The 23,495-nt window shown below is 41.5% G+C and overlaps 1 protein-coding gene and 1 long non-coding RNA gene across 2 annotated transcripts in view; one reads left to right on the forward strand and one right to left on the reverse strand.

The window, feature by feature from the left end:
• The window catches only part of LOC111875738, a 164,123-nt gene that overhangs the window by 93,486 nt on the left and 47,142 nt on the right, over positions 1-23,495 (forward strand). Inside the window, exon 4 of the long non-coding RNA XR_004512643.1 lies at positions 20,056-20,186. This is a non-coding gene — a long non-coding RNA (uncharacterized LOC111875738). The remainder of the gene's footprint in view (positions 1-20,055; positions 20,187-23,495) is intronic.
• LOC111875737 (synapsin-1) lies at positions 1,568-22,791 on the reverse strand. Its single transcript, XM_023872220.2, has 3 exons — positions 22,692-22,791; positions 10,943-11,166; positions 1,568-3,342 (listed from the first exon to the last, which is right to left on the reverse strand). The coding sequence occupies exons 1-3, from the start codon at positions 22,707-22,709 to the stop codon at positions 2,580-2,582; spliced, it is 1,005 nt and encodes a 334-aa protein (XP_023727988.1). The 5' UTR covers positions 22,710-22,791; the 3' UTR covers positions 1,568-2,579.

The raw sequence follows: 23,495 nt of genomic DNA on the forward strand, positions 1-23,495 counted from the left end.
ACAGACTTCCGTACGCTACGTACGCTATGTTCCCTATGTTAGCTGCGTCGCAGAGTGTACACAGCGTACATAGCGTACGTAGCGAACATAGCGTAGCGCTCTGTGTGGCCGAACCTTAAGTTTCGCATCATGTTCATATATCTCTTTGTTGGTTGTGTAGAAAATACTTTACACGTAATTTATGGGTGTGTCCACATTCTGTTTCCGTGCCGATTCTAACGTATCTACTTACAGACATCAAGCCGAAGCTGAGCGTGGAGTTTATGCGGCCAGCATTTTGTTCTCTTACACTGTATGAAAAATTACCTCCGAATAGTTTTATATTTTTCGGCCATCACTTACCGTAAACAATTTAAATTGCTCAGATTAAGCGGGCCATATTATGTGGGCCGCTTGTCGCCACTGCATCGGGAGTCCTCAGGTTGCGGATGGAGGAGACGGCCTCCACATACGAAATCTACCTGTGAATATATTGAATAAGCAGTCGCGGACAGCTGTCAATGATTGGGCCTTCAATTCCTTCGATTTTGGATTTGGGCGTGGAACTAAGAACTTGTCACCGTAAGCAATCGTCAAGTTTACGAAATGTAACAAAGACGTTGGAGTTTGACGGATTATTTTGAAAGACCTAACCAAAAGATGTTACCCAAATTTAACAAGAAGAGCCAGTGAAGGAGTATGATATGAGCAGTGCATCTAGTACATTTTAGAGACAAGATGAATGCATACAGGATTTTGATGGGAAAACCGGAAGGAAAGAGACTACTAAAAAACTTAAAAGAAATATGAGGATGATTTTAAAATGTATGTTAGAGAAACACGATTCGGATATGGACCAGATTCTTCAGAGACTACTAGCCGGCTTTTGTGAACACGATAATGAACCTTTAGGTTCCATAAAATGTTGGGGATTTCCCGATTGACTCAGCGACTGTTGGCTTCTTATGGAGGAATCAGCGCCGTGAAGTTATCCTGAGTGCACTAGTATCGCACGAGTCTCGCAAGTGCGTGCGTCCGCCATGTTGTTGTTACCAATTGTAGGGCTATATAAATATGACTTACAAATCATCTCTGTTGACATGGCGACGATACCAGATTATGCTGGCAATCCATGTGTTTCAAAATTCGAAATGAGGGTCACACACAGACAAATTGGAGACACATACTCGTACACACTCAGCATGGTGATCTCATTCACTCATTTCATTCTTTGAAGGAGGGATGATGCACGAAAATTAAGCGTAAAAATTCTCGAATTAACGAAAAATTTCTAAAAATATATATCAGCAATTGCTAAATCTATCTAGAAACTACTGAAATATTTAGAACTGTGTAAAAATTGGCTTTTAACTTTTCAAAATTGTAGAATGTACTGTATTAGGATAGCAAATTTTGGGCCAGAAATGGTTATTGAAAGTGAAATGAAAATGGATAATTAACTAGGTTGTGGCTAGAGATGGCTTTGCTTCAATGTCTGAATTTTACTTGTATCTGGAAACTCTTACACTCAGAACTTAAAATCCGGTTTCTACCTAAAGAAGTGAATATTCATTAGATGTTACAGATGTGTAGGGAAATAATCTCAGTTTATTCTGTGAGCCGTATGAAATACATACGTAGAGCCTGCAGGCAAAGCTACGAATTACTGAATATTAAATTAGTTGGTACAGGTTATTACCACTGTTGTGTACAGAGCCAAGCTATTGGAATTTTGGTCAACCTGACCCTATTAAAAACGTTTGAAACGTGATATGACGAAGATTATAACAAATTTTGTGAAAACTTTCAGACAAATTTTCAATTTGGCACAAAATGGCAGGATCTTGTTGAACTTCTCAAGCGTTCTAACCTAAGCAATTGCCATTCAGTATTTATGATAACCCCGTTAGTGTCTATTAACATCAAAAAAAGAGTTTCTTGTGGTTTATTACTAAATTGGCCTGATAGTTGCATCAACTGATTCAACAGCTACATAATAAATACAGAAGAAACTTTTGCCTCCACAGTAAGAGGTTGACTTTCTTACAAAAATATGTGTTGTCAACAGTTTTACAGTCTAATATGTGAATATCTCTTTCACATAAACATATACATCAGTGCATACACAGAAATGGAATAACCCCCACTTTACAAATATGAGCTTTTTACAGTCAGATCGTGACCAATGATATAAAAGAATGTTGCTGCTCAGCCTGACTTCATTTCTTTGCGATGGGATGATTTGTGTCGAAGTTTAATGGCTAATTTCAGTAGTGTTTCTGCAAAGAATCAGCAGTCACTATACTGAAGCCACGGAAATTTGTCCCACAGAGAGTGGGGGAAAACGACTCTCGATGTTGTCCTTTTCTTGCTGACTACCAGCCCACAGCGTTGCCGCCAGCTAATGCCGTCGCTCTCAGTTATCACTGAACAGAATGGCTTGAGGACTGGAGGGGAATATACTGGCGTATGATGCAATCAAAATCAATCAAAACAGCTTGAGGGAGATGTGGAGGTGCTCAAGCCAAACAACGTTTCAGTGACCACAGTATAGTGCTGGACGGCGCCTGATAGCAGCCACTGTTGGGAGTTCTCACAACCTAATAGAATCCAAAAGAGATGTCATGCACTGGCTGTCCACCAGGGGGGAGTGCGTAATCCTTGGCGAGCTGATCGAGGAGTCCGCCCGTCTGTCTAGCTTGCGGGCGAGACGGGGCTATGGGCTGCTCATGGTACACTGGAGCCTGAGGGGCGGGACGCGCAGCAGGGAAAGCCTGGGTGAAGGCCTGAAGCTTGGGAGCAGGCCTAGGCTGAGAATACACAATTCCTGAACTAGAACCGCCTGCAGGGATTGCGCCTGGGACCTGGGCCCTTGGGGGTGCGGGCCCAAAGCTACTGCTGCTGCTACTGGGACGCGGTGGGCTAGGCCTTGGGGCGGGGGGAGGGTCAGAGTAAGTATCATAACTGTAAGATTCTTCAGACTGTCGAGGGGGAGGTGCGGGGCGCGAGGCGTGTTGTGGTCGAGAGACGGGTGCGGGGCGAGGGGCTGAGAATCTGACAGGTGCCTGGGAGCGAGCTGGAACCTCCTCGTAATACTCTCCGTCATCGTATTCGACGGCAGGACCAGGACCCTGACGAGGACGTTTGGTCTCATCCACCAAGGTGGGCGGCGCGACGGTTATGCCCTCACCGGCGGGCTGGAAGCCGAATTTGTTTGCTCCGTACTCCACAACGCGCACCTTCCCCAGGTCGTCCACGTAGCCGTACTTGCCCATCACCTCGCCAGTTGTCAACTTGGTCTCTATCTTGAAGCTGCCGTCCGCCCCCTCGTAGCCGTACGTGTATGAACCGTCCTCGTTGTGCCTGTAAATTCAACTGAATAAACTGTCAAGTTCCAACCAGCACTTTCGCTTTCGGTTTAATTTCCAGTTCCGTTTGTAACTGTAACCAGAATGCAGAACAAAATCATAACATAAAGACAGCAAATCCTTCGAGAAAATTGCGAAGTTTCAGTAATGTTATATGGGAACGTGAATCAAAATTGAATTCTTCGTTAAGAATATATTAAGCCTGAGGAATCCCTGTAACAGGCCGTGGAAGTCCATAGGATTGTGAAAAGTGGAGGCTCCCACTTTTCTAGGCCATCGGCTCACAGATGGCGGTGAGGTTCTCAGCCTTACGTGCCGGCAGCCCTCAAACCAAAGGAAGATTCCTGTGCCCACTTCTGTTGGAGGTTGAATCGACCCCAGGGCCATAGTGCGGCTGGAAGGATTAGATCAAATCAAAAACACAATGAGCTCATCGGGAATCGAACCCACCGACTTCCGGCTGTAGAGATGCCCCAACGAACTATGGTACTGCGTGTCCCCACTTCTGAGGAATTCTGCTGTAATTCAGTTCAGTGCCTCTTGTACTCCAGTACCTATATACTTAATGGATGCGAAAAGTGATCTCTCTCACACTAAGGGAGGAACACAGATTCCGACTGTTTGAAAGCAGGATACAGAGGATATAATATTTGCACCTAAGAGGAAATAAGTCCTTTGTGGTCTAGTGGTCAGAGTTCCTGGCTACAGATCCTGAGGTCCTGGGTTCGATTCCGGTCGCTACCAGATTTTCTGAGAAGCAGTGGGTCTGGAACGGTGTCCATTCAGCCTCGTGAGGATAACTGAGGAGGTATTTAAAGGAAATATCGGCTCCGGTCTAGAAAGCCGATATTAACGGCCGTGGCGAATCGTTGCTCTTACCACGCGACACTCTTTATCCGCTAAAGTTGGCACTAACTTCCCCGACAAGCGGCGGTCGCTCGGTGGGTATAGTTCGCTTGCGGACTACAGTCCACGGAGTTTGTTTCTTGTTTAAGAAGACAGAGGTAACAGGAGAATGGGAGAAGGAGACCAATCTGATGTGTGTCCTGTTCGATTTATTATGCAAAATACTAGGTCCAAGTGCAACAAATATTTCGTTACAAACGCCTGAAAATGATCACGTGCTTCCATACTCATAAAGCAACTCTGCTGTCCGACATTTAAACTATTACATCTTTCATCCTGTGACCTTTCTATGTCGTCATAATATTACCCGAAAAAGTATACATCTGTCAACAGTTGGAATATTTCAGTGACGTAGAGATAAATGAGCCAGTTTAAACTATGTACAGCGTATTGCAATTTTTCAGGTTGATTTGTATATTAATGTCTTGGTAAAATAAATTACCATTTTAGGTGGGTCATGCAGGATATTGGCGGGAAAACCGGAAGGAAGGAGACCACTGGGTAAGCCCAAGGGGAAGGGGGGTGGACAATACTAAATGGATCTCAGAGAGATAGGATGGGATTAAATGGATTGGATTGATCTGGCTCAGGATAGGGACAGCTGGAGGGTTCTTGTGAATACTTTAATGAACCTTCGGGTTCCATAAAATTCTGGGAAGTTCTTGAGTGGCTGCACAATTAGCAGCTTCATCAAGAAGGGCTCAGCTCCATGAGGGAGTAAAACAAACGGTTAGGGGTAGGATATCAGGGATTCTATTTCCAGAGAGAGATTATTTTTATTTTCATCGCTGGCTTCAGAACAGTTTTATAGCCCATGAACCCAGTACACAATTGGGTTCATTCTTCGAGGATTAAGCAGTTGCCGCGTTTTATGACCACGTGTTTGAATCTAAACTCGAAATTAAGTATTCACGAAGCTTTGGCTCCACTCCCCCACACACCTCAATGACATGGTGCTTAGGAACAGGAACAATTCTCTTTAATTACTTTTGTATCCTATTCTGCCGTTACGTGTTGAGACAGCTGCTGTGGTTTATTTCAAGGCTTCCTTAGTCAGGATACACTTTCTCTACCGGAATTCGAACTGGAAGCCATGTGTTCCTAGAATGAGAATCAATCGTGCAACAGCAATGCTAACCAGCTCAGTATAATACTTAATACATTTACTAGACAGGCGACAGCAAAATTAAGGTCAAATATTAGAGACATATACCACATTTTCCTGCTCGCTGTCCTCATATGCAACTGCACAGTCCCCCCAGTGATATTAGATGTTGAATATGCCTTGTAGCCTAATGTCCTTGTTTTGCAGAACTAATGTAGGCTTGGGAGACCACGCTGCTGTTTCTGTGAATCCCCTCATATCGTCTTTTGAATGCCTGAACCGCACTTTAAGAAACTTTGTATGTATATCCTGGCGCCTCAGCGGCCTACTTCGTATATCCCTCGCATCAGTCTCTGTGTCTGCACATGTATTCCATCTATTGTTGCTAGGCAACGGCCCTGTAAGAACTTCACCGCAGCAACGAATACACACCCAAAATAAAGGTATTATTGGACATGTAGTGTTCCGCGCGGTCCGTGTTGTATCAAAGAGACTAGGCGAGTAGTTCTTCCCAGAACGTATTGTTACGTATAAAGCTAACGGCAAATAGCTCGGAACAGACAGCATAAACTGGTTTTGTGGAGTCGATACTGAACGCATTCGTTTCATAATCGAGACCTCTTAACCTATTCACGGAATATAAATCGACATTTGCGATAGCCACATTATACAGCCCTAGCTGCGAACTGGAGAGGCTGTGAAAGGAAGCGGTCGTGGCATAGTTTGAGATATTGTCCCAGTTTTACCGGGAGGGACTAAGGAAAAGGATGAAATGACTTCAGTGACAATATCTTGTCTCCAAATCGAGATCTGAACCAGGGGCATTCCGATTATGAGGAGGCGTGTTACTTATTTCACAGCTTCATTCGGGTGCCATTTTTATAAGCTGAATAATTACGAACTGTTGATAAAAAGAACGGCTTAAGCATAATTTTTTTGCCTCCGTGGTCTAGTGGTCAGCGTTCCTGGCTACAGATGCAGAGGTCCCGGGTTCGATTCCCGGCGCTCCAGATTTTTTTCTGAGAAGTAGTGGATCTGGAACGGGGTCCACTCAGCCTGTGATGATAACTGAGGAGCTACTTCAAGGAAATAGCGGCTCCGGTCTAGAAAACCGAAATTAAGGGCAGTGGGGGTTGGTTGCCCTGACCAGGCGACACCCTCTATCCGTAAAAAGTCGGCACTAAATTTCGCCGACAAGTGGCGGTCGCTCGGTCGGTATAGTTCACTTGCGGACTAAAATCACGAAGTTCTTCAAATATTTGTAACACTTCTTTCTCCTCCATCGAAGGATTAGGCCACTTGCCCTGTCCCTCTTCAGAAAACTGTGAATCTTACGGACAGTCGGTGGGACTCCTTGGACTAAGGATCAGCCCGCCGTAAGGCCGCTACCTACATAGGAAAACACGGACACAGAAAAACACATATATACATATATGCCTCAAGTGGAATTCGAAACCACGACCTCAGTGTTCGAGTGGGAGAAGACATTTCATGCCTTCTCATTCTTTCTATTTATATAAATTGTGGCAAGGAACTGCAGATTCACACATGTCAGAATATGAAATGACGTAACTCTTTAACGAACATCTGAAACTGTATCTAGTGCCTACTCTTACTTCCAAGAATATGCATTTTACCCATTCCATGCATTTCTGTGTTGTTTAGGTTTCTCATAATAACAGACGAATTTCTCCCTAGGATGACCCTTGTAATAGTTTCGCAGTATGTTTACTGTGAGGCAGGAATTGAAATTTTAGATAGTATATATATATTAAGAAGGGTTAACGCCGTGTATTCCGTTGAGAGACAGCAGGCGTTTCGGAGGAACAGGTCACCTCCATCATCAGGGTCGAAGAGGAAGCGAAGCAAGAAACCAGCTAGAAGCAACTTGATGTCGGTCAAAGAAGCAAACTTGCTATAAGTTTAACTTATTCTTTGACCCTAAAAATATAGGCGACATATTCTCCCGAAACGTAGGTTGAATTTTAACGGATACCATAGAATTATATCCTAGAAGACAGAAATCTTCATAACCACCGCTGTTAGGACCTCAACTCCTCCTTTGTTTAGATTAATTTCATGCTTCAAGGATTGAAACCGCGGACGTTAATTAAAAGTTCCGCAGCTTTGTTTTCTTAAAGTCAAACTGAATGAATCATTCTTACGGCGACTGAGAAAGTGCAAGACCTCGCCCTGCTCAGCAGGATGTAGCCTCTGAGCTCTGTAAGTCCCAAGAGCAGAAATCCTCCTCCTGGCATTGACGCTCATGAGAACTGTTCGAATGAGCTGCCAAGGTTGTAACAGGTTCATATAAATTATTGCAAAGAATCATGATCAAACACCTGCTATCTTCCACCGTTTGAACATTAAATTCGTGGGTTCAGATCCCACACGAAACTTGGTTATATATAACTTTTCTGCATTTGTGTTATCCTGTGTATTTAGAGGTTTTTAAATGGGCAGATACCCTACTCACTGAGTCCTACCAAATGTCTGAAATTTGCATAGAATCAGAAAGCAATTCTGAAATGTAACAGGCCAGATTGCTTAATCAGTAAATGCTGAAGCTTCGAATAATTATTCTGGGTATTAAATAAGATTTTAATTATGATTCTTCTCATTTTCATCGCTAGTGGATTTATTATGCTTTGAAGATGGAGGCGATACGTTCCTCCGAAAAGTCGGTTAATAAAATCTCTGCACGGCCCCACATCCCAGAAGGCGGCATTCTTCATGGGACACTTTTATTCAAAATTATCGATAAATTTCTCTTCTAAGACACGTACCATGAATTTCTCCGCAGATTTTATTGAAAGTTCATGTAGAAGACTCTAATTTGCATTTCATTACTGCGATTTTTATGCAAGCTCAATGTTAATTCTGCGAAAACGCATTTGGTAGTCTGGTCTTTTAAGATACTGAGTACATCCTTTCTAAATTTGACGAGGTCGTAAAAATAATAAATCCAGTTTTAAAATCTTGTCTACTTCCATATGTTATGCGATAATTCTAGTGTTAAATATCTCTATGAAAATTCTCTTGTGTCAAATTACGTGGTTCGAGTCCTTTCTTAAGAAATCTATATATTTGCTCAGCTGGTCAACAGATAGGTCTATATGCTTCCAAGGAACCAAAAGTTTCATTACAAGGAGATCCGAGTTTCTCAAAAACAAAAACAAACAAACTCCGTTACCTGCAGTCCGCAAGCGAACTATACCGACCGAGAGACCGCCGCTTGTCGGCGAAGTTAGTGCCAACTGTAGAGGATAGAGGGTGTCACGTGGTCAGCGCAACGAATCGCCACGGCCGTTAATCTCAGTTTTCTAGACGGGAGCCGCTGTTTCCTTGAAATAGCTCTTCAGTTATCCTTACGAGACTGAGTGGATCCCGTTCCAGACCCACTACATCTCAGAAAATCTGGTAGCGCCGGAAATTGAACCCAGGACCTCTGGATCTATAGCACAGAGGCGGTCTTCCGAGGTTCTCACAGTGGTGAATATTATGGTCGACTGGAATGTATACGGTGGATAATTGCCAGCGTTTTGTGGAACCTTGATACGCTGTCTTCAGGGTATGCATCGAAACGCTGCTATCTATCTACCGAAAGGAATGTCGCCATATCCCAGAAAGCCGTAATCTTAATTTGTAATGTATCTACTGGAATCTACTTTTGTTCGTTGACATTGTCGCCTCCTCCGCATCTACGGTACTGGATTCATACGCCTCTGACACGAAGTGGAATGATGACCGTTAAATCTTGTGACGTGTTAGAACATCAATTTTGAATCATAGCTCGTGTGTACTCTATTTTTCTAGTTTAAGGGATATTCTTTCACTTTTAACGTGTTTTGCTTCTTCACTGGAACTTGTGCCTCTTGTGATACTGAAGTAAGAGACATCGAGAAGTCGCCACGTTGGGTACTGCTACAAATTTTTCTGAACAGTGAAAGGACAAAGCCTCGAGGTCAGACCTCACGTCAAGGCTACAGCCGAGGTATTCTTTTCTTTTTAATCTACTTGTCCACAATAGATGGCGTGCCCTATATGCAGCTAATGTCGATACAACTTGAAATGGCTGCAAATGTTTCTTGGAAATTTCCGTACAAAAGAAACTGAACAAATGCTGTGTCAAGAAAAAGCGCCTCGGTGACGTAATTTCTTCTGTAGGTAAAGGAAACATCTGGATCTGAGAGGCACGAATTTATTGAATCGTTAAATTTGTTTGGTAACATGGAGCTTTGACATTTATAGGCCTAGAGGTCAGTTGTTTTGTTCATGGAACTGAGCAATTCTTGAGGAGCCACCAATTCTGCAGAATTTCCCAGCATTTTATGGAACCCGAAGGTTCATTACCGTGTCCACAAGAGCCCTCCACTGGTCCCTATCCTGAGCCAGATCTATCCAATCAATACCATCCCATCCTATCTCTCTAGGATCTATTTTAATATTATCCACCCACCTACGCATTGGTCTTCCCAGTGGTCTCTTTCCTTATGGCTTTCCCACCAATATCCTATATGCATTCCTCCTCGCCACCATTCGTGCTATATGCCCCGTCCACCTCATCCTCCTTGACTTGATCATTCTAATGATACTTGGAGAAGAGTACGATTTATGAAGCTCCTCATTAGAATAATAAAATAAAGGCTAAGGTGAGATAGGCGTGTAGCTATAAAAGACAAGGAATGTAGAAACTTCTGAGAAAGTGGTAAATCATAATAACCGGAAAGAGAGAGGAGGATAATATTAAGATGAATCTAAGGAAGACAGCTTGAGAAGATGAGAGATGGGCGGAACGAGTTTATGAGTTACCCAATTTGTCTTCCATTCCTGTTTCCAGGGAGTTAATCAGCAGATGAGAAGAAAGTGGTCATCGAGTTACGACCTATGCGACTTACGACCGGCCGCACTTACGACCACAAAAAAAATGAAAAATAAAAGATGATTAAAGTGTACAAGTTTTTAAAAATAAGTTATAAAGATGATAAAAAGATTAGAAAGATTAAAAAATACTGTTAATAAATATATGGCCGACATACGACCAGATCGACTTACGACCTGTCAGTCAGAACGGAAGTTGGGCGTAAGTCGACGACCTAGTGTGTGGAATAATGCACGGTTAGAAAGCACGAGAAAAGAAAACCAACGAAAACGCGAAATCACCAAGCGCGAAGAGAAGAACATTAAAGTAAAATTTTCTCTCTTTTCAAGCACCACACGATGCACTCGCATGGAGGACTGAAGGCAAGCTGCACTCATTCTTACTAGATATATGTGATTGGCTAGTTACACGTTCCGGTTGTCTTACCAACAAAGATAAAAAGTCCAAGATAATCATTCTATGGAGGCTTGGACGTCCACACAGCACACGTCAATGTCATATCACTGTCTGGAATTGAACCAAGCAGTCCAGACAGCAGACAGTCGCTTCACCGGCTCATCCCCCCCCCCACACACACACAAATATTTTTCACCGACAGCCTTCCTATGCATTGAACAAGCTGCTGATTTTGCGTTTTCATTTTGTTGTAATGGGATCCTCACATTTATACAGTTGGCCATTCAAGCACGACGGAGAACTTACCTGTTGATTTGCTTCAGAATAGGAACTGGAGTAGCTCGAGGGGGGGGCGGGCCACTTTGTCGTATGGGTGAGGGTGCGGGGCGCGAAAAGGACCTCGAGGGTGGCCTTGAAGCTGGACCTGATTGTGATGGAGCTTCATACTCGTAGTCGGAGTCAACATAATTGCTTCCGCCACTGTACTGCTGAGCCAGAGTGGCCGATATCACGACTGCCAGAACTGCCATCTGTGGGTGAAGAATTAAAGTTTATAGATTACAATTAGTATCAGCAGTATCCGCCAGATAGCAGTCTTCATTTATTCACATTTTCCCACAAATTCTCTGCATTCTTCATGAATGTCGTCAGTGGTCACAGAAAAGAAGGAACTCGTCTGTGATCTACGTACAAAGGCGACTTATTGCAATGGTGGGTTCTTTAACATTCTCTGCCTTTTAAGATGGGATGGATCGACATCATCCCTTAAAACTGAGATAGCGAGAGTTTCCGAACCGTTACATATCCAACCTCCCCCCCCCCTAACTTCGCTGACTACCTGAGAAGACTCCGTTGCATTTACTCGCAACGACAGTTCACCCAGTATTGACAGGATGGAAAAATATGGAAATTTACAATGGACTGAGCATCGAGGATGAAAGGGAATTTGTACAAGATTTTGGTCGACAAAACTTTAAAAAAACGCCCACTTGAAAGACCAAAATTATATGGGAGTTTAACATTAAGATTCAAGTTGTAATGATGGAAGGTGAATTGAACTGACTCAGAATTATGGTGGGTTTTAATATTATCGGCATTGAACCTCCGGGTCCTTTTACCGCAGTGTTAGTTAATTAATCGTCATCATCATCATCATCATGTTCCGTCACGAAGTTAGAACACGAAACGTCGCAGTGGAATAGTTAGTATTCCTGTTTGACACTCGAAAGAGCTCGGGTTTGAATCTCGACCCGGAGACCGTCTCTCCCTACCGAGTCTTTCACAGTTTTCCTCAGAGCATTTTACTGAACGGACTAATAGCATTAAGGCTACGAACACTTTCTCGCACATCCTTTCAAGTTTACCACGTGCAATTTTCGCAAATTGTGCAAAGAAATACTGTAGTAAAATGAACCAAAACCAAGCAAGATTATATATTTTGGTCTCAAAACTGCTAGAAGTTCGTTTATAATGCATTCAATGTTTTTTTTTAAGCTAGTTCCTTAACACCTCTGTCAGAATCGGACCTGTATAGCTATAATTCGATATTTGACAATAAAGTTCGCGAACTCGCCACCTTGAGCTTGCCGTGACAGCAGTGGATAGAAACTTCAGTATAGTTTGAGTTGGCATATCACAGTTTCACAGCTGTGTTGTTGTTGATCTATGGCAGTCCCTTTCTGAGTGGCGTCTGTTATTGTCGGAGTATGTTTTGGTGTGCAGTCACGAGGATGTCGGAGCTTGAATTAGAGCACTGTCTGTGAGGGAGAATTTAGCTAGTAAAGAAATAACTGTGCTGGAACACCCTCAGTATTCACGGGATCTAGCCCCCAGTGACATTTTTCTGCTCCCAAAGATAAAGAAAATATTGAAAGGAAGGCGTTTGGTTGACACTGATAGCATCAGGAGTAATACGAGAGCACCTCAGAAGGTCATTCCCCAAAACCAGTTCGAAAATTGTTTTGAAGGGTGGACTAGACGCTGGGGTCGGTGCATAGCTTCCTCAGGGGAGCACTTTGAAGGCAACCACATTCAGTAATGAGGTATGTAGCGGTACCGCGATGAGTTCCCTAACTTTATTATCAGACCACGTAGCAGGGTGGTTAATGAATATATACCGGCTAGTGGAATGAGAATTGGCAGGGAAATCGAAGTACTCGGAGAAAACCTGCCCCTAGCACCACTTTGTAAAACACAAATTCCACTTGATCTGACCCTGGATCGAACCCGGGCTGTCTCGGTGGGAAGCCTGCTTTGTAATTGAAACAGACTACAGGTTTAACGGGATGTTTTTAGTAATGTTGCCTCAAACGGGACTGTAATATTAGATTAGAGGTTTTCATGGTTGAGAATATGAAGAATGGTATCTACTGGGATATGACACCGTGCAGTCTGATCGAAGTTTGCCGACGTTTCAGAGGAGCGTACTCTCTCTATCTTGATGGTCGACGAGTAAACAAAGCACGGAAAAGAAATGCGGTAAACACGGTGTGAAGTGTCGATAGACTCTGAGGTATCACCACGTTTTATCCCTCAAAAAGAACACCCTTCGACATTGTAATGTAAGTGATTTCTTTTAATGAAAGATACGGTGAATGTCAGAATATTTTTTGAACTATAAGATACTGAACTCTTAGATTATTTGAGTTGTTGTTGCTGAACATAATAACTTTCCAGTCCGTCATGTGAAATCCCTTAAGGTACGTGGATAGCTCAGTATGTTACAAAATTATGAATATACTTTAAATATTATTTATGTTTCTTTTACTGTGAATAAGTGCAAAAATGTACCTTTTATTTTCGACATGTCTAGCTTCAGTCCTAATGTATCAATTCGAGAACAACTGAAAAGATATTTGTGAAATTTCATATTGTGTAGTTTTACTAAAACTTGTTGATTCATTCCAGTTTTGTTTAAAAGCGGAAATCAATTATAAAGACTTACATGAAGGCTGTACATTTCTGGGCGCATCTCTAACTTAAATCGATAAGTATTTATAGGAGGCCAAAATGTTTTTAACATAAGTTGCAGTTAAAACTGAAATAGGCCTACATTCCTTAAGCTTTTACCCAAGTCGTATGGTTTTCAAAATGATGAAATAACAAGATGTTTTTGGAAGAACTTATTGTCTACTTTCCACATGGAAAACGAAAGAAATTGAATGGAACACACACACAGACAGCAAAATGATAACATGAGTCTCCTAACTAAAATTAGGGAGGATACACAGCCGGAGAACAAGGTGGTCTCGTAAGCCTCATTAGCCTAAAAATTAGGGGAATACACAGACAGATGGACACAGAAGGATACGCAGGTAGATGGACAGACACAGACGGATACGCAGACACACGGACAGACATACACACAGATACACAGACAAATAGCAAAGTGTTCTCACATGTTTACTCTCCTTTTTCAAAATAAGGGATTTTGGCTAAAATTAGCATTAAAATTATTTTGTTTCCATTGAAAATAGGCCAAACCGAGTAAACTTCCAAGAATTATTGTTCTAAGAATATGTTTCTGTATTGACGTGGTTTCAATACGTAGTTGTGCGCACCCGGGGTTTTCATTTGTGAAGAGTGCTGACTGTACGTATGCACCATAACAAAGACCAACTTATATATTTTATTTTGAAAATAAAAAATTTATATATATATGAGTATAAAGCATAGACAATGCCCATCCTGCCCTCAGTAGTAAATTTTTATAAACATCTGATTATATTATAGTGGTCTCCCCGCGATTTTTAGTAAATATTTTAACTCTGAGAGTATTAATATTAATATTTTGTACATTGACTTCTTTTTTTCTTTTTAATAAATTTAGGAATTTTGTTTATGAAGTAACAGACGTCTTCCACAAATATTTTTTCCTGTAGGCTTAAGAGTTCTCTAACTGACTTGAGTATTCCTTTTTGCTGTTCTCAGAGAAAATGTTCATCATTTTTTTCCTTTGGTCATCATACAGTTTACAGTCCCAGAAGATATTGTAACGGGTTGCTCAAAGCATTAAGATATAGAATCAGAAAACCCCGTGTAGCGGGGTCAACAACAGAACTTCGGTTACTTAGTGGCGAAGGTCTCAGTAATCACAACAACAGAGACGTCTCCTAGGCAACGGACACAGAAACGAGAAGTTGCATCGGGGGCGCAAAAAGAGAATCCTCCAAGGAGGTGATCTTCATGCGTTCGACCAGAACCTACTTCAGGGAGAGGACTGAATAAAAGAGGGCAGAATACGACAGAACAACAAAGAAGGATAAAGAAGAGAAGACTAGAGGCTAGTGCAAGATCCAGAAAACAGTGAGAGATTCGTTATCCAGAAGAAGTCAAATGTGTGAACTTCTGTAATTAAGTGAAATTGTAAGAGAGACACCTTATAAATTCAATGAGTCAAATGCAGAACTCACAATATCAGTCACGCGTACCCCGCACACGTGACAATATGTTCCTCCTCTTTATGTACGCCTCCCCATTCTAACGCCATTTACATGAATACAACTTAGAATTATCTGAACTAAGCATTTGCTTTAAATAGCCTGTCAAGGTTGGGGAGCAAGGCTATAACACAGACTCTCTTATTTCGTCACAATAAATGTAACTGCGGCCAAGCTGTTAGACTACTTCCACTTTCAACGGCTCCGTCAAGGTGGAGTAGCTGAGCTGGAACCGTTACATACGCATCGTCTGTCTACTGCACCGTTAACATGCATGTTGATACCCAAGCCCACATTTCAATTGCGGTCTGCAATATAATTACCGATTAAACATTCAAAACATACGGTTAATATTGTGCAACGTGCTTTAACGTAGAAAAGCTATGTATTTTGCCCAGTGATTATATTCGTATGTTTCGTGTAATTATCAGAATAAACAAGGATTATTTCCCTAAACAACATTAACCTATAAGTCTTTGTGATGAAGACGTAATGCGTTTTATCGCGACTTTGGCTTTTCCGTACAAGTAGTAGGAGAAAGTTTTGTGATCGTGAAGGAACCGAAGTCGAGATTTTTTATTTTGATTTTTTCAGCTCTTCTGAATACGAAAATTGGTTTTTAGAATCAAACCTATTTGCCTATGATTGTGTGTATGTATTTTTGTATGCATATGCGTAACGTTTTTTAACATGGAGGGCCAGAGCGTTGCTATTTAACGGACCGCTAACGGACCGGTAAACACCCCGCGACCTGATATACGTACACAAGACAACAATGGAAGATGTGTCTCAGTAGAGGAATATTATTGTGTGCTGTAAGGCAACAACGTACCAATGAAGGGATTGGCTAGGAATCACGTGACTTGTTCTCTGTGTGCTCTTCCTTATGCAACAATAGAACTGTGTTTTCTGTGCGTGGCCCGTGCGGAGACTGTATAACGAGAATAACACCAGCAGTTCAATTCAGTTCAGTTCTCGGTAGGAGACAGCCAAGGGAAGTTCATACAAGACCTGTGAACACTTAACGTGTGAACTGAACGCAAATTAAATGCATATTAAGGCAAAGAATATGATCCAAGGAATTAATCAACTGCGTATCGTATAAAATTCCTCATCAAATCTCAAAATTTAGTTTCTACACTTTGCTTCAACTCAGAATGGTTTTGCAGGTTATTTTACAACTTAAAGGTAACATAAGAGATGAGTGATGAATTATAAAGGATGTTTAAAGAAACATGAAATAAGAAAACGGAAAGCTAATTGGACTGGTGATGTTTTACGCAGAAACTGCCTTCTAAAAGAAGTTCTTGAAGGAAAGATAGAGGGGCGGATAGAAGGGACAAGAAGACGAGGAAGAAGACGTAAGAAGATGCTGGATGACCTTGGGGACAGAAGAGGATACTGTCATTTGAAGGAGAAAGCTCTAGATCGCATTAAGTGGAGGAATTGTTTTGAAAGAGACTGTGGACCTGTCGTATGACAGATTACTGATGATGATGTTTAAAGAAACTGTTATGCTCTAATTGAGGTAATATTCTGGCATTTTCTTGGAGGTACTGAGGAAGTCCACTGAAAACCTAAGCCGTTGTCTCGACCGAAATTTGAACTGAGCTCCTGCTAAATACGAGACAGGAACGTTACTGCTACCCAACCCCATTCAGTGATTCTGAAATTATTATATGGAAATGGATGTTTCATTCACTCAGTGTAACCACTTCAGAAGCCGCATCAGCCTACAGCAAGTCCCTATCAACCCAAAGTAACACAACAAGATTTTATATAAATCTTTAACAAGAGTAGTTGTTGACCGCGATTATGCACACGAAAGCTGGTTCTTTTCGGTGTTCAAGTAAATTTGTTCGTAATCTATTTCGTGATCCTTCCAATACCTCAGTTATTAGGCCAATATCATTGAATAACACGATGATTAGTGAGTATTTCATTTGAGAGAATGTGAAAGGAATATTTCGTGGCAAAATTTGAGGTCTTATATCTGAATTTGCATAGAAGGGTTTGGAACTCCCTCTATCAAGATAGCAGGTTTCGTGATTGAGATTCGAACCTGGACCTTCTGAAGACGAAGTCCTAATCAAGCAACGTCAACTCTCGTCCTTTTGGTAACTGATTAAAGTACTGACAGAAGTTTTGTATTTTAATCTTTGATGTTAGTAGCAAAGGTAGAGATCAAACCCAGGACAATTTGATTAAAAACACATAATATTGATGTTCAAATGTTTGTCAGAATGGCAACCGGGAACAAAAAGACAGAGAATACTAACTTCCTAAAAATCGTATATTAAACGCACATCAGGTAATATACTCACTGCATAACACACAATTCGGGACATAATTTCCTAGAAAGGGTTTCGAATCCATACCGTCAAAATATTGTAGTGAGTAAAGCAGTTGCTATGCAACGACAGCGAGATGGGCGTACACACCATGACTGTTACTGGGCAACGGCTCAGTAAACATGTTCCCGCAAAACAAACAACGGAACAACGGCCATTTCTAGGCAGCAGACTCTTGATAATGCAACAGTTAGGCTATGATGATGGAAGAGTTGTGTTTTCTATGTGGTCCTTGCCGAGAGGTTATAAACAGGACAAGTTCAGAACTTATTTCACTCAGTTCTGTAGGGGAGTGTGTGAAGACAGGACTTGAGCCGAAGACAGAGGAATAACCAGTGCTGGAGCCGTTACCAGGAAACGTCTAGTAACAGACTGAGATCACTAGACTGTGTGCTGTAGTGAAGTGTGAATTATGCAGATAGCAATAGTGTTATAGTTATCTGTAGTTACGACTTGTAAGTTGTCAATAAATGTAACCTTTACTTTTTTACCTGAGATCCGGTCTTTCAAATTCATTTTCTCATTTATCATTCCGTCAATTTAGGGCATACAATGTAAGGTATGTAATGCGTCGTTAGATGAAACAACATAAAGGTACGTAAACTGAGAAGTGGTGGGGGCATAAGTGTTGCTCTGTGTGCATCTGTTAGGTTCCAGGAATCAAGATCTATCTTATTCAATCAAACAACTATAATCAGTTCATTCGTGACTGCTAGTTGAAATGAAAGACAAAATATTCTATACTGTACGGATTGCCTGTAATGCAACTTGGGCGGATAGCAATTTTGTGGTCTCCCAGTACTTTCCCATAACGTAAGTAAATGTATCGCCTCATTCTTACTTTCACCTCTTGTGTCATGTAGCTAAAATAATTATAGTGTAGACACGACAAAATTGTGACAAACAGGGAATGAAAAACAATGGATCTCTTCGTGTGTGTGTCTTTGTTGTCTCAGGTAATGTGCGAATCACAGCGTAACAAGTTTCATAAATTGTTGTACTCCTTTCGTCATGACTCATTTAGTCCCTCAGCATAAGAGAAGTCGAGAGGTAAATTCCTCTCAAATTAATTTTTGATGTTTTGAATTAACTGTGACGGCCTCTGGGGTCTAGTGGTCAAAGTTCCTGGCTACAGATCCAGAGGTCCGGGTTCGATTCCCGGGGCTACCAGACTTTCTGAGAAGTAGTGTGTCTGGAAAGGAGTCCACTCAGCCTCGTGAGGATAATTGAGGAGCTCTTTCAAGGAAACAGCGGCTCCGGTCTAAACATTGATATTATTAAAGGCCTTGGGGATTCGTTGGGCTGACAACACGACATCCTCAATCCGCTAAAGTTGGCACTAACTTCGCCGACTAGCGGCAGTCGCTCGGTCGGTACAGTTCGCTTGCGGACTAAAACCACGGAGTTTATCTTTTAAATTAATTGTTGGTTCCGAAGATCATATATTTCTATAATTAACTGGATAAGTAATTACTCCCGATTTATGTATTTATTTATGGTTTACATAATGACGCTATCAATACCTCAGACCAGATTTTGCAGAGTTGGCTGATGAAGTAACTGGCGAAAAATGAATTGAAATTGTATGAAATGAGGCGGTCTGAAGTAGCATTCCGGCATTCGGGGGCACGAGGTAACGTAGTTGGTTGAGGCACTATGCTACAAGCCTGATGGTTGCGGTTTCGAATCCCGACGAAGTCATTAGGTTCTTTTTTCGGTTTACTCAATACTGCTAGCCGCACTATGGCCCTGGGGTCGACTCAGACTCTAACATAAATGAGTACCAAGAATATTCCTAAGGCGTAAGGAGCGGCCGGCGCGTAAAGCTGACAAACCTACTGCCATCTGTGAGCCTATTGTCTAAAGAAAATGTGGGATCCTCAACATCTTACAACCGTATGTGCCTCCACGTCCTGTTACAGGGATAGCTTTTACTTTTTACGTTTATTCCGGCATTTTCCCGGAATGCTGATAAAAGCCATGGAAAATTTCGACCTGAATAGCCGGTCTGCGAATCGAAATCTGAACCAGGGTACCCACAGTAGGACATAGGGTTCTACCCACTCGACCACGAGAGTTGCATCCATTACGCGATGTTTAAAAATAATAATATGGGAGGTGGTTTACCAATGCCCAAAAAAATATTTTTATTAATTCAAAACATGTTTCGTCCGAGACAGACCACCATCCGGAGTTTTTGAGGAATACGTAAAATCATTTGTTTGCGTGACGGAAAATCCTCCGTTTTACCTTACTTTATTTATTTTGAAAAAAATAAAAGTATGCTTATGAGATCACCATCCCGTCTGTGTGTCTGTGTTTTACCCCCTTTAACTTTTTAATGCCTGAATCAGTTTTAGTGAAACTTCGTGTGCATAACATGGCACGTGAGTCCAAATCTACCGCGTACTTCCTACATTCCTCGCATCGGTCTGTGTGTCTACGTGCTTTCCGCTAGCGATGCTAGGCAACAGCTCGGTAAAGAAGTTACGATGGCAATGAATACAAGCCCAACAATAGATTTGTTTGATGCGTCGTCTTCTTTGCTGTCCGTGTCGTATCAAGGAAAGTAGGTGATTGTTTCTTCCAAGAACTTCATGCTATTTATGAAATCATATATTTGTTACAGTCTGTTTGCCCTTGTGCCAAGCAACAGTATTGTCTCAGCTGCACGAGTTATGTAACGTTGAACAGGCGAGAAAATGTCCGAACACTGAACTAGAAGGAATACGTGAAGAAACGGCAATGGCGTATTTCAAGGTAAGATCCGAAATATTTCACATTTTATCGATCTCCTAGCAACCACATATTAATTTTTATGGCTGGGATTCTAATTGAAGGGCACTACTATTTTCCTTCAGGTTTTGCGTAGGTGTGAAACATGGCCTCTAACATTAAGGGAACAACATAGACTGACGGTGCTGAGGGGAATATTTGGACCAGAGAGGGATGAAATAATGGGACGCTGGAGAAAATGGCATTAATGGGGGTCTCATAATTTGTACTCTTCGCCAAAAATTATTACAATGATCAAGTGAAAGAGTGAGAGCGGGGCAGGTAGTAAACATTAGGGGAGAAGAGGAATGCATACAGAATTTTGGTTGGAAACCCAGAATGAAAGAGACCACCAGGAAAACCTAGATGTATGTTGGAGGATAATACTAAATTTGATTGGAAATGGACCGGCTTCCACTGGCTCAGAATAGAGACAAATGGCGAACTGTTCTTAATGCAACAATGAAACTTCAATTTCTACAGAATTCTGGAAGTCAATGACTAGCTGAGCAACTGTCAGCCTCTCAATAAGAACTCGGCCCTATAGAATTGGTTAGTTTGGTTTCTGAATGATAACTCTGTGTTGTAGAAACACGGAAGGGAAGAGGTAAGGTAAAGTTATCAAAGTTATCGCTGTAACAGGCCGTGGAGGCCCGTAGGGTTGTGAGACGAAGAGGTTCCCACATTTTCTAGACAATCAGCTCACAGATGGTGGTGAGTTCAGCCTTACACGACGGCCGTCCTTTAACCTCAGGAAGATTCCTGGCACTCATTTCTGTTAGAGGCTGAGTCGACCCCAGGGTCATAGTGCGACCGGAAGAATATGGTTAACTGACAAAATCCAGTAACCTCATCGGGATTCGAACCCGCGGCCCTCTGGCTTCTAGCATAGTGCCTCAACCAAGTACGGTACCGCATGCCCCGCCGGAAAGGAAGATGTTAACTGAGTACTTAGGCGTAAATTAGAGATGGTATTAACATGGATCTTAAAGGAAAGTAATGCTAGGATATGGACTGGCTAATTGTAGCAATTACAGAAACCAAAAGCATGTTCTAGTACAAGTAATCATGCTAATGAACTTTAAGGATCTGCAATAGTGAGGAATGTGATCATCTGAACGATTATTGGCTCCTCAAGAAGGATTCTTCTCCATGTAGGAACCTTGTAAGGATATTAACAGAAACAGTACCGAAAACAACGGGCATGCTGACGTACAAATGTGACTCTTGACATACCTATTATTACAAGCATTGATACTTATGAGTCTACGTATCTTAAGATACTTTTATATGGATGGCGAATGTTGAATAATCGATAAAGTATTATTATTATTATTATTATTATTATTATTATTATTCACTAATCATTCTTATTACTTTTTCTGTCACATAAAAAAAGAGTAAAAATAAAACAAAATATTTATAACAAAATTCAAAACAGAGTTACACAAAATCAAATTTCGTGTCTTTCGTCTGCTAGCGAACTATACCGACCGAACGACTGCCGCTTTTCGGCGAAGTTAGTGCTAACTTTAGCGAATAGAGGGTGTCGCGTGATCAGTGCAACGAATCCCCACGGCCATTAATTTCGGTTTTCTAGACGAGAGCCGCTACTTTTCCATTCAAGTAGCTCCTCAGTTATCCTCACGAGGCTGAGCGGGCCCCGTTCCAGACACACTACTTCTCAGAAAATATGGTAGAGCTGAAAATCGAACCCGGAACCTCTAGGTGTATAGCCAGAAACTCTGACCAGTAGACCACAGAGGCGGTCAACGAGTTACACAACTATTCGAAAAATTATAGAAATATTTCTGTTATGATATAACAAAATTAAATGATATAGTGTTTTATATAGTTCTTGATTTAATAATTGTACGAAAAAAGGAAACTGAAGTCTCAATGGATGGTCGAACATCAGAAGTTGTTGCAGTCTTTAGCCCCTGCTAACATGTAAAATTACAGTATCTAGATTCACTGTCAAAATGTAATTAGAGTAACAGGCCTGTGAGAACGAGACCAAAACAGATTTAATTTCAGCGTTATGAAGCAATGTCAACACACTTTCCAAAACAACCATGAACAAAATCCCACGTACATGTCACTTCAATAATATTTATGCCTGAATTTCTTATATTATTTGAAGATATTAAATTGATTTGAATAAATGCGATTACATTTTACACGCTATTATAACTGTCTACCAATTTACTGTCTTACTCCAGAGCGAAAAAATCTCGAGGCAAGACCATTTAAAATCTCTGAAACTACATCAACCCACTGTCAGTATATTGTGTGTTATCAAAGTCTAAGATGTCGCCATATTGCTTTCATAAGCTTCACAATATCACCACTGGAGTGCGCTGAAGAAGTCAATTTATAAACACATTCTTAATTAATAACCACAAAAAGGTAGAGGACACGTATAAAACTGGGATTTAATATTCACCAAATTCAATTGATTTATATTGTTTCTTCAAGAGCACTACATACCAATCTAAGAACCGCCATTGTTTGAAGCTCCGAAATGGCACTGTTATCTCAAAATATGGGCCAGTCTCCTCCACAACGTATATTTGTTCAACTGGGCTGGTTTCTGCCACAAACACCTTGTTTTATATGGGGCACATGGGAGGGGGGAAGGGCAGGAGGAGGATATATGTGTAGCGTTCAGAGCAAGGTCCATACCAGACTGCAGCAGGGTTGTCTCTGAGCGCCATTCGGCAAGGTCTCACCTGGACTTTCACTCTTCCTAGGTCTGAATACTGTCTCCTGACACAGAGAGGGCATTCTGTGTTTACCCCTTTCACGTCCAGCTCACCGATACAGAGGCGACATTAAAGAACAGAGATTTTCTTTCCTTGCCTCTTTCTCCAAATATATTTTCTTCCGATTATTTTCCCTCCCTCATCCATTCTTTTAACTACCCTTCCATTTTCCTTCTCTTCTCCTGTCTCTCTTTTCCTCTTTACGTCTTCTCTTTCCTCTTCGTTTCTTCTTGTCCTCATCACCTGTTCCTTTAGCCTCCCTTCCTACTTTTTTTCCAATATTTTCTTCCCTTTCTTTTCCTTCCTTTCATTTCCCTTCTCCTCTCATTTTTTCTCGTATGTTCTTCGTATTTTTGTTTGTTTCACATTCTACATTTTTCATCTCCCTGACCTGATCCATACTTACAAGTGAGTATTTAGGGTTTTGGCCGAAGGGTGCAGCTGCCCTAAGTTTAAATGGACGTTGCTGCAGATTGTTTAAATATTTAAAGCAAATAGTCTGTCTTCTTTCTTTATTTCATGGTTTTAT

This window comes from Cryptotermes secundus, unplaced genomic scaffold (genome assembly GCF_002891405.2).
Source record: "Cryptotermes secundus unplaced genomic scaffold, Csec_1.0 scaffold603, whole genome shotgun sequence".
NCBI classification, from domain to species: Eukaryota; Metazoa; Arthropoda; class Insecta; order Blattodea; family Kalotermitidae; genus Cryptotermes; species Cryptotermes secundus.

Coding starts and splice junctions, on each gene's coding strand:
- LOC111875737 (XM_023872220.2), bottom strand. Junction 3,343..10,942: donor ATTCTGAAGCAAATCAACAG/GTAAGTTCTCCG, acceptor TTGAATTTACAG/GCACAACGAGGACGGTTCAT.